The 11,000-nt window shown below is 62.4% G+C and overlaps 1 protein-coding gene across 1 annotated transcript in view; it reads right to left on the bottom strand.

Moving 5' to 3' along the window:
- Positions 1 to 40: 40 nt before the first annotated feature.
- Zfpm1 (zinc finger protein, FOG family member 1) overlaps positions 41 to 11,000 on the bottom strand; it is a 43,982-nt gene continuing 33,022 nt past the window's right edge. The window contains exons 4-10 of the mRNA XM_033757918.1: positions 10,375 to 10,508; positions 4,063 to 4,165; positions 2,701 to 2,910; positions 974 to 1,207; positions 659 to 754; positions 438 to 584; positions 41 to 360 (exon numbers count right to left, since the gene is read on the bottom strand). Coding sequence (XP_033613809.1) covers positions 41 to 360; positions 438 to 584; positions 659 to 754; positions 974 to 1,207; positions 2,701 to 2,910; positions 4,063 to 4,165; positions 10,375 to 10,508 — 1,244 coding nt within the window. The remainder of the gene's footprint in view (positions 361 to 437; positions 585 to 658; positions 755 to 973; positions 1,208 to 2,700; positions 2,911 to 4,062; positions 4,166 to 10,374; positions 10,509 to 11,000) is intronic.

Below are 11,000 nucleotides of genomic sequence, written 5' to 3'. Positions count from 1 at the left end.
AGGGGAGGATTTCAAGTGCCACCCCACGGAAGCCCAGGAATCAGGCTGTGGGGCTGGGCATCTCGGCCTTCACGCGGGTCTCACTGGGGCTGTGTGGTGACGGCGTCCGCGACGGGGCCCGGGGTGCAGGCTCTACCTGGCCTGGCACGCGCGCCGCTTCGGACTCCTCGGCTGCCTCCACCTTGACGCTCTTGGGGACCGTGGAGGGCTCGCTGCCGCTGCCATTCTGGGCCTCCCCGTTGGTGGCCTCGACCAGAGCCTTCTTGTCCAGGCCTGGTGACGGGATGGGTGCCAGACCTAGGTCCGAGGACGCCAGGGGACCGTGCAGGCCTGGGTGCTGCTGGAGGCCAGCAAGGGTGTCTGCAGGGAGATCACAGGGGCACCTCAGGCCTGGCACCTGGGGTACTCCCGAGCCCAGGCACTCTCTGGCTGCTCACCTGCAGGCAGCTTGGCAGCTGGGTGTGCTGCATTTGGCGAGTAGATCTCACCCTTGGAGCCGGGCTGGCACACCATGTGGCTGGTTACCAGGTGGCTATAGAGGATGTCCCGAGTGGTGGAGATGAAGCCGCAGCTGTGACAGACACCTGGGGGCCATGTGTGTCGTTCAGGGCCCTGGGGCTGAGGTGCGCGCACTCCCCCACCCGCACAGCCCACCTACCGCTGAGCGTGTCTGTGTGCACCTTGAGGTGGCGTTCGCAGTTGGCCTTGGTGGTGAAGGCCGACAGGCAGATGAGGCATACGAAGGGCCGCTCTCCTGGAACACAGGGACATGTGGCCTGGGCCCCCCTGGGCCCCCGACCCAGGGACCAGGAAGACAATACTGCACCCAGGACCTCGACTAGCCTGGCCCTTGCTCGCCCCAGGACCCTGTGTGTGGGGAAACCCATGTGGGGCCATGGGTGTGGGGGGAGATGCACCATGTCCCCCTGTACGTGGTGAGGACAAGGTGGCCCGGGGCAGGCATCCAGCTCACCGCTGTGGCTGCGCATGTGGATCTCCAGGGAGCTAGCGCTGGGGCAGCTCTTGCGGCACTGGGGGAAGGGGCAGATCCGCTCGTTGGGGTACGGCTCCTTAGGCTTGTCCTCTGTGGCTGCTGCAGCTGGCGAGCTGGCACCCTGGCGGCTAGCGCAGTAGTAGAAGAGGTGGGCTTGCAGGTTGCGCTCACTGCGGTACCAGATGCCACAGTCCTTGCATGGGAAGACGTCCTCTGTGGGGGGGCAGAGGGGGGCTGGCTGGAAGGTCCTGGGTAGCTGGGCCCATCCTCCTGTGGCTTCTCCTGGCTGTGCTCTGGTAACCCTGACCCCCTTTTGAGGGTTTTCAGGATCCACTCCTGGTGGCTCTATCATAACAGCGAGCCGTGAGAAGATGCTGTGGCTCAGGTGGCCAAAGAAGAAGAGTAGACGTGCGCCGGTGGACACTGAGCGAGGGTGAGGAGCAGTGTGAACCTGGGGAGCCTCGGGAGAGGACAGGAGCAGCCGCTGCCCAGGAAGTCCTTGTGCATGTCCTGGAGGCCAGGCGCTGCAGCAGTTAGGAGCGGTCCCTGTCCCACTTTTGCCTGTGTGTCTGTTGGCACCTTGAAGGGCCAAGCTGGCTCAAGTTTACCCAAATGCTGCTTCTTTGAGTCTATAGGGATTTGGACTGCCTAGGGCCTTAGAAATGTAAGGATTTCTTTGGTTCGTGTTGTGTGTCTACAGCAAGGTTTTTGTTGTTTTTTTGAGACGGAGTCTCACATTGTAGTTCAGGCTGACCTTGCACTCAGGCATCCTGCCTCAGCCTCCCAATATGGCAGGATTTTCAGGAGTATTTTGATTGCCTCTGCCCTAGCCCCTGCTCCATCTGCCGGAAGGCCTTGGCAGCAAGGCTGTGACCTCCGGTAGCACCAAGGGCCTGGGTTCCCTCTTTGGCTGTGAGGCCAGTTCCCACAGAGCCCAGGGTGCCAGTCTACTTGAGCGGGAGTGTGGGTGCTGAGCCTCTGCTCCACAGCAGCCTCAGCCTAGGTCCTCCCGCCGAAGTCTGCCGGCATGTCTGATGAACATGCCTGGGACATCACTGCCCAAACCTGAGATCCCAGAGGGGGATAAGTGGGCTCCTGGTTGGCAGACGGGTAGACTGTGGGACCCCTAACCTCTGCCCTCACCGGGGCCGGTCCCCAGCTTCCCTGGCTTCCTTTGGCCATGCTTGCTTCCTGTCTCTGTCAGACCTTGATGCTCATCCCCAGGGTAGAGACCGAGCAGACAGCCGCCTCTTGCACGCTGCTGCTTCCAAGCTGCTGCTGTTTCCAGGCCACTGCAGCCCCTGCCTGCACCCTGCTGCTGGCCTCTGTGGCCAGCACCGCCTCAGTGTACCACACGGTGGGTGCTGAGTGTGTTTTTGGGAAAAGGGAGTCCAGTTCTCACAGCTCCTCTGCCTCAGGGAGGTGACAATCCATGCCACAGGCTGGGGCCTGTCATGACCTGTGCTCTGGGAACCTCCTGTCCCTGTCCCTGGGCTTGGCTCCCACTGGGGCCTAGGTCATGGCTTCCCCTTGGTGCCCTCTTGGGGTGGAGCTCTCTGCTTGGTGTCCTTGCCTCAGCTGTGTGCTGTTTCTCCCCCCAGTGGCCTACAGGGGTGCGGTGTGTCTTTATTTTGGGTGCCAGTACATGCCAGCGCCCCTGACCTTTTGTCTGTCGAGCCCTCCCAGGCGGGGTGGTTGCTACTCACTGTTGATGACTGCTGTGGCGAGGATGGATGCCATGCCGGCCTGCTGGGGCAGCAGCTGGATGTCGGGGGGTGCTGGAGCAGGGTTCTCGGGCTCTGCTGGTTCCTCCTTCATGGGATGACTGGGGGTGCCTCGGGGCTCGGCCGTTAGAAGCACACGCAGGGCCTCACCCGGGGGCACCAGCCTGGTGACCCTGCACCACAGGCTGTCACCTGGCGGGCACAGGCACGAGCTGGGATGGTGATGCTGGACCTCTGCCCTCCCTCTGGGTCACTCTAGTCCTGGGCCCTCTGCACTGCCTTGGGGGAGAGCAGACCCAGGGCCAGGCAGGAGGCAGCTGGCAGGTTCCTGCAGTGTGCTCTTGCCCAAGTGTGAGGCTGCAGGGACCCCTGGTGGGGTGCTGTGCTCAGCTCTTGCCCACCACCTCCCTGGGTTCCCTGTACTGTTTAAGTGATTCAGGCATGGTTTTCCCCATGGTGACGTCTAGGGGGCAGCCTAAGCCAGCCAAACCAGGACAGCTGGTTTACCTCTCGCCTGAGGCCCCTATTCTGGGGCTGAGGCTCTGCCGACAGGTGGATCCCATCAAAGCTTGGGGCCTAAGGGAGGGATCACCGAGTCCCCAGTGCTGCCCAGCCCTGCCAAGAGCCGGCCACCCTCACTAGCATCCTTGCTGGAAGGCCTTGTCTTTCCAAGGTGAGCCTGTGTGTGGGCCCATCCAGGTATGGACGCCCCACTGATCACTGCCACCAGTACCCTGGCCCTGAGTCCTGGGGTGCATGGCTTCCCAGAGCTGGAGTATCCCCACTGCTCTCTGGGTCTTGGTGCACCCTTCACTTTGTTCTTTGTCCAGTGGTTGGGGAAACTGAGGCACATACAGTGCTGGCCTGGGCCTGATAGTTGAGGCTTCTGCTGTCCTGACATGAGCGCTGCCTCTGGCCCCACTGGGCTGTGCTTGGGCTTTTTGGGACCCCTTTCCTACACCCAGTCCTGGTGTAAGGGGACCAGTTGGAGTGGGTACTGGGGCACAGCCTCTCCCCTGCCTCACTCAGTCCCTCAGTGGAGAAGCTGGCCCGGCGTTGCCCCATGTCCCTCAGCTGGGGAAGGATACTGCTGGTGGACACGGCCAGTTGCCAGTCAGTGCCCCAGCTGGGTGCAAAGGCCCTGAAAGAGGCCACTACTGGGGCAGAGGGGGAACTGCGGTATCCCCAGCTGAGCCCTATCATGGACAGCGGTGTTGGCCTTGGAGAGCAGCTCCTGGGGATCCCTCAACCCCAAACAACATGGTTTCCCTTTAAGGCCACTAGGCAGGGCTGGCGACCCGCCTTCCGGAAGGCTGGGACCGGGAAGCGCCACATGATACCAACCCTTCCTGTAGATCTCCGAGTTGGCGTCAGCCTCGGTCAGGGCCTGGGGCAGCGTCCTCAGCCAGCAGGCCTTGTCAGTGAGCAGCAGGGTCAGGGCTGGGCTCTGGGGACAGTGGGGGGCAGGGTGGTCAGCAGGAGCTAGCTCCTTAGCCCAGCACAGTATCAAGGGTCCGACAGCCAAGGGGACTGGCCCTTATCCAGGCTGTTTCCATGTTGGCACTGGATTCTCCTGGAAGCCACGACCCTCAGGAGCCACACAGCACAGCTGAAGCCACCCCAGATCCACGTCTTCTCTACACTATGTCCAAGGCCACGAATGTGCTAGCAGCAGATGAGCTCTGTGAACCCAGCACAGAGCCACAGTAGGGCTGCCCATCCCTGCCCTGTACCCAGTCCAGGGGCACCATGTTGGGTCAGCCCTGTGCCTGCCAGCCTTGCTGTATCAGAAAGCAGGCAGTACCCCTCCTCATGTCACAGCTGAGGAAACAGGCGCCGGGTAGGGAGGCAGTGAGCCTGAGCCCAGCTGTGTACCTCCACAGCTTAGTCTCCACCTGACAGGAAGAGCACTCGGCTCAGCTCTGGGGCTGCCTCAATTCCTGTGCCCCTGGTCTGGCACCCTGCACACAGAGCACTGCTCTGACCCTGATCTCAGCCAGCAGGGTGCCACCATGCTTGGCATTTTCCTGTGAGTCCGCTCACTCTTTGTTTCCTTCAAATAAATGCTTTTAAATCAGAAGCCTGGTGCACTATGACCTTGAGCATATCCCTGTCACCTGCTGTACTTGGGATGGCCACCACGTGCCTTGCCTGGCTTGTGACCCCAGGATGCTTGTGGCAGTTGGGCCAGGGCTAGGGTGGGGCACCTCTCCTCGAGACCCTTCCGTGTGACCACAGTATGGGACCGCAAGATAAGGCTGTGGTGGGGACAAGCCACGTGGCAAGGTTAGGGCAGCCTGGCTGGGTGGCATCTGCATCTGGTGTGGTCGTGGGCTAGGGAGTGGAGCTAAGCCAGCCCTCTGTAAGCAAGTGAAGCCCCTTCCATATGGGGAGGGCTGTGGGAGGAAGAGGAGACCACATCCCTGCTGGCTCTGAGCCGTCCTCAGCCCCAGGGGCCCTGGGCAGGTCACTGCCATGTCTGTGACTACTTCCTCCCAGGATGCAGGGAGCCAGAAGTCTGGCACGTGCTGAGCAGCCCTCTTGGCCCGGCAACAGCAGGTGTTGGCCTGGCCGCTGCTCTTACTTCCCCTCGGCCGGCTGGACCAAGTGACCAGGGCAGTGCATCTGGGCCCTGGGGTGGCTGACCATAGCCAAGGCCAGCTGAGGGCATGCATCCTGCTTCTGATAGGCACCGGGGATCCCAGGGTGCAGGGCAGGGTGAGAACTGGCAGATGGGGGTACCTGTATGGGCTGGCCTGGGGGTCAGCGTGCTGGGCAGGGCCTGGCACCCTGGCTGGGGACCCGGAACTCCTGCCCCAGCTGCCCCTGACCTGGGCAGCTGGCTGTGAGGGGCGGCAGGGCTTGGGCCTCCCTGCCTCGGCCTTCCCAGTTGCTAATGAATATTAATGAGCAGAAGAGGGTGAGAAAATTAATCTGCCTGATCCTTCGATGGGTGCCACAGTAACGATATGAAATCTAATTATTCGTCCCAATATTCCTAAACCCTCAACCCGAGACTGACAGCCCCCGCTCGGCTTAGCGCTTATCGGCCTCGGAAGCAGCGTGTCGGCGCACGATAAAGCACGCTTGAGACTGCTGACGCTGCACAACCCTCCTCGCGGGGACGCTGGGCCCCTTGCAGGGAGGCCCAGCCCACCCAGCACATCCCGAGCCTGCAGCTTGTGCTGCAGGAGCGGGAGGCCATTGGAGGGCCTGGCACCCCGTGTGGGCTGGACAATGGCTGGGCGGGGGCAAGACCTGGAGTTGCACCTCCCTGCCGGGGTGCCTGGAGGCAGTGGCCAGGGCAAGCCAGGGAGCTGTACCCCGAAGTCAGCCCAGGGCCAACCTCCTCCAGTGGGTGCCAAGGCCGTGTGGCGTGACCAGCCCTGCTGACTTTCTTTTCCCATCTTCACCTTTCTGCATTGTTTCCAAACCACCCCGGAGAAAGCCCTCTCTTGTGCTAGAGCCAGGGCTGAAGCGGGTGCCCTGAGCCTTCTGCCCTGACAGTGGAAACGTAGGGTGCGGCCGGGGTTAGGGTCAGGGGAGGGCCCTGGGGCCCACCCTGTGCCCTGCCCCTCAGAGTCTATGTCCCTCCCAGCCCGCGATGCCAGGCGGACACTAAATTTTCCCGTGGAGCCGCGGTCGCTCCGGTTTCCCGCAACAAAGAGGTCAGTGTCTCCCTCTGCAGCCGATAACCATCAGAAACTATCTGCACCGCACCCGCTGTGCTGGCTTCTCTAAGGCTGCTCCCAAACCTCTGGGCACCCTGGCGGCACAAACGGCTCTCGAAGCCCAAAGCGGCTGCTGCAGTGTGCATTCACAGCGGCGGTACATGGAGCACAGCTTCCAGGCTCTTCAGGCAACGTCCACCAGCAGAGTTTCAAGCCAGCTGTGTGCCAAGGGCTGGGGGCCCGGCCCACCTTGGCAGTGTTGCTAGGCTCTTACGTTGGGTGAGTGGCCAGGTGCTGTCCTAGGCCCTGGAGGGAAGCCCACAGGCATGGCCCTTGCCCATGCCCCTCTGTGCCACCCCTGGCCCTCTCTGGTGGGATGGCCCTTGCCCAGAGAGGGTGCCCTGGCCCTTTGCTTGGGTCCCTCTGTGCTGCTGAGGTGTTCGTACTGCTGCAGGGAGAAGGATGCCCAGGACCCTGGAGGGCCTCCTGTCTCCTTCCCTACCTGCCCCTTGGGGCTGCCCTAAATCCAGTTAGCCGTGACACCCATAGAGCAGGGTGGGCAGACAGAGAGCAGCATAGCCACTGTGCTCATGCCAGGGAGCTCCAGGGCCACCAGGGCTCAGAGGGACCTCATTGTGTCCCAGCGAGGCCCGCTCAGAACATGGTCTCAGATGTGGCTGCTGGGTGGGGAGGGAATGAAGTTCTGTAGGTACCAAGTGGATTGGCTCAGGTCCCAGTGACAGGAGCAGATGGCAGGATCCCACTATCTGGTGGCTGCTGAGGCTGATGGCTGAGAGAAACAGAAAGCACTTCCACATGGTCTGCACGGGGTCCTACAAGGGCCGGATGGGAGGCGGCAGAGACCATGGGACTGTACTGCTGTCTGCTCCTAGCCCTTCACAGCCCAGGTGCACAGGGAACACCAGGTCCTTTAGCGGGAAGAGGCTGGGCTCCCATCCGGGAAGGAAGCAGCACAGACGCTGGGCCGGATGTCTGGTAACTCACTAGAGGTGGACGCAGAGCTGGGGCAGCTGGAGGGAGCCCTCCCGGGCCATCCCCTGTCCCTTCCACGAGGGGCCTGTCTCAGCTGCCCAGCACTGCTGAGGTTCTAGCCAGGGCGTACTGACAAGTGCAGGCTCCGCCATGCCAGTGACCCCTGTGCCATTTTCCGGGCTCCCTGTACTCAGGCTGTGTGGGCTGACCCAAAGGCTGCTCCACAACCATCCCTGAGTCAGCAAAGGCTGCCTCCCTCTTGGTTGCCACAAGCCCTCCCCTGGTCTCACAGACACCATGGTGGGCTAGGAGTAGAGTCTGTGGGGGACAAGTGGACAGGCAGAAAGACAGGGGCCATGTGTGCTCCAGTGGGGTGAAAGCTGGCTCACTTGCTCACTCACCTAATACTCGCTCACCCAACCACCCATTCGTCATCCATCTGTCCACCTGTCAGCTCACCCACCCACAAATCCGTCCGTTCATCCCCTCATCCACCATTCATGCACACATCCAGCTACACATCCGTGTGTCCACCCACCCACGCATCCATCCGCAGGTCCTTCCCTCTCTCCATCCGCCCACCCACGACCACAGAGCCATCTGTCCACCCACCCACCCACCACCCGTCTACTCACCCAGCTACTCACTCACCCGTCTGTCCATGCCTCATCTACTGGCTGTCCATCACCGCCTGCCGTCACCCCTTGGCCATCCGTCATGCATCTCCCACCCACCGTCACCCATCATCTACTTGTCCACCCCCCACCAAGCATGTTCCTCCTATCTGTGCGCTCTGGGGCTGGCTGGACCCCAATGCCCAGTTTTGCAGCAGGGAACCCTCAGCTGGATCACAGAAGTCAGCAGGTGGTGCCTGGCCAAGATCACTGACGCCCCCAGGGCTCTGTTCCCTCATGCTTCCTTCTGGCTCATTTCCGGTGGCCGCTGTATGGGGGGCTGTGTGGGGAGCCCCTCTCCCCAGCTCACCCTGCCAGCCTGCAGGAAACAGGCAGAGGGTAGCCACATGGGGTCTCCCCGCCTACCACAGGGAGAGGGCAGGGCGCCTGGCCTGGCGGCTGATAGGACCACGTGGGCCAGGCAGCGTGTCATCCTCTGGACAGCTGGGGGAGAGCTGGGGTCCATCAGCCGAGCTGATAAGGCACCCACTGAGACGTAGCAAAAATATTTAGACAATAAATGAAGTATGGGAAAGGCACGTATCTTTCAGAGATCAATCATTGGTATGGTGTCTGGACAGTGGCGCCGTGGCAGAGATAGGGCCTCCCGGGGAGATAAGGGTTAATCGAGGATTTAATTCTGCCGAGATAGCTAGCAGGGCGGGAGGGAGGGGCACTTCCCTTGCAGCAGTCCAGGCCCCTGGTGCCCCCAGGGAGGGTTTCAGCCACTCAGTGCTCCCAGCTGACCTGTGCCCAGGCCAGGGAGGGGGTTGCAGGGGTGCAGTGTCCGGCTGGCCCAGCCCTGTGTTAGGGAGCTCCTAGTGCCTCGGGAAGTCCCCGAACCTGCCAGTCTCGGTCTTGGTATCTGCAAAACGGGCACAGCAGCATCCGCCTCAAGGGCTGCAGGTGGTTTGTGGGGTGCGGGGTGTGGGACGAAATCCTTTCTATCCAGATCTGGGCTGGTGGCCCCCAGAAGGAGAGAGGGGAAGCATGGGCAAGCACAGAGACCCCACTCTGGCCGCTCCTGCCCCTGCCAGCCACCTTGGGGGGTTTCCCGACACTCTGAGGTTCAGAGAGGGAGTCAGGGTCTATCCACCTGCGGCTGCCCCTTCCAGCCAGCCACACCATTCTGCATCGAGCACCCAGCGCCCAGGGGAGCCACCTGTTGCACCGCACACCTGGGGGCCGGGGAGCTCACTGCCTGCACAGCCAGCTGGATGCTGTGCTCTGAGGTACCAAGGTCACACTGCCGGCTGGGGAAAGGGTGTCCTCCCTGCTGCACCATGCAGTCATGGCCAACCTTCACCTGCCCACTGCCCTGCTCTGTAGACAAACTCGAGGCCCTGCCCCTCAGCTCCCAGGCTCCGTGTCCCGCTGCAGGGCCCAACAGCCCAGCCTGGGCAGGTCCTGGCCTGGGACACAGTGAAGCTGCGGCCTACATGCAGGAGTCTGGGACCTGACCCAGCCTCCTGACCCAGCAGAAAGCCTGTGTGGGCAGCCCAGGGGCTTCAGTGGGCAGCATGCCTGTGCCCAGGAGGCTTCTACCACAGAGGCCCCGCCCACAGCAAAGACTTAGCTCATCATGGGTGGGTGCGGGGCATGCTGGGAGCTCAGAGTCCTGGGGTCTGCAGCTGGGGTTCTTCTTGCTCCCACCAGCCCCTCAGGCAGAGACAGGGCTCTAATTTCAGGCCAGTGCTGGGCAGGGCTGCCAGCACAGCATCTGTCCCCCATGTGAAGAAGCACAGCCACAGGCATAGCCCCACCCTCACTTGAGGTGGGCCCTGAGGCCCTCAGGACCAAGTGGCCAGCCAGGTGAATAGCCTGGATCAAGCCACACCTGAATGACACCTCAGGAAATCAGAAAGTGCCAAGCCACAGCCACACCTCAGGCGCTGTGGCACCTGAGCCTTGACTCAGAGGCACTGATCTGGGAGCCATTTGGCCCCAAATGAGTACCACAAGGCCCAGGATGCATCTCTCAGATACTGACTGTGTGTGAGTGCCTCCTATGTCTGTGTTGCCCACCCATGCATACTACCACGGACACCTTCCTCAGCATCAGCAGGACCCACAAAGACAGGAGTGGGCTGCCTGCTCTCAGATCCAGCTGTCTGAGCTGCCACTCCAGCCGCGGGGTCCTGTCCCCCTTGGTCTGGGAGGTGCAGCTCCTCCTACCTGAGCACCCTGCCTGCTGCCCCGCTGCCACTCAGCACTGGGAGCCCCAGGGGCAGGTGAACCCCGGCCCTCTGTCCCAGTCCCAGCCAGCGTCCCAGGCTGGCCTCAGCCCAGTGAGTGCTGGTAGTCACCAGGGTCCTTACCGGCTCCGTCAGCCCAGGCGGCGCTGCTCTGGTCTGGATGCTCCCGTGGAATGGGCCCCAGCACAGGCCCTCGGCGAGGCTGAGTCGGGCCTGCACGCGTCTCTGTCCATCCCGCAGCTCCAGCTCCAGCTCCTCTGCAGGAGGCGAGCGGGAGAAGTGTTCGGCTTGGGCCCAGCCACCTCCCATGGGTGAAACCTCCCCCAGCACTGCGGCCCCCTCCCCCCGGAGTACGCATCAGAGGAAGAGGATGGGCTGGGGGGAAGGAGCAAGCACGGAGACCTAACTCTGGCCCCTTGCCTGAGCCCCGGGCCACTGGCTCTGGGAACCAGGACAGGGCTCCGAGTGAGGCTCCCAGCAATGCACCTGTGTGGGGTGTGGACTCGATGACGTGTAATTACGTCAGGGGCCTGAGAGGGGCTCAGCCTGCCTTAGCGGGCTGCCCTAGATCCAGGGACAAGCGCCTTCGTAAGAGGAGGGACAGACGCTGGGAGAAGAGGGTGACGGGGCTGGAGCCAGGTGCTGGGAGCCGCCTTGCACACCCTGAGCTGTGCTCCGCCTCCGGCTAATAGGCCCGCAGCTGTAGGAGCTCAGGCCCTGGCTCCTCCGGCCACGCCCCAGGGTGGAGC

Source organism: Fukomys damarensis, unplaced genomic scaffold (genome assembly GCF_012274545.1).
Source record: "Fukomys damarensis isolate Sample0158 unplaced genomic scaffold, DMR_v1.0_HiC HiC_scaffold_32, whole genome shotgun sequence".
In the NCBI taxonomy this organism is placed as follows: Eukaryota; Metazoa; Chordata; class Mammalia; order Rodentia; family Bathyergidae; genus Fukomys; species Fukomys damarensis.
Note: the sequence above shows the minus strand (reverse complement) of the source record. Positions and strands in the feature narration are given on the sequence as shown.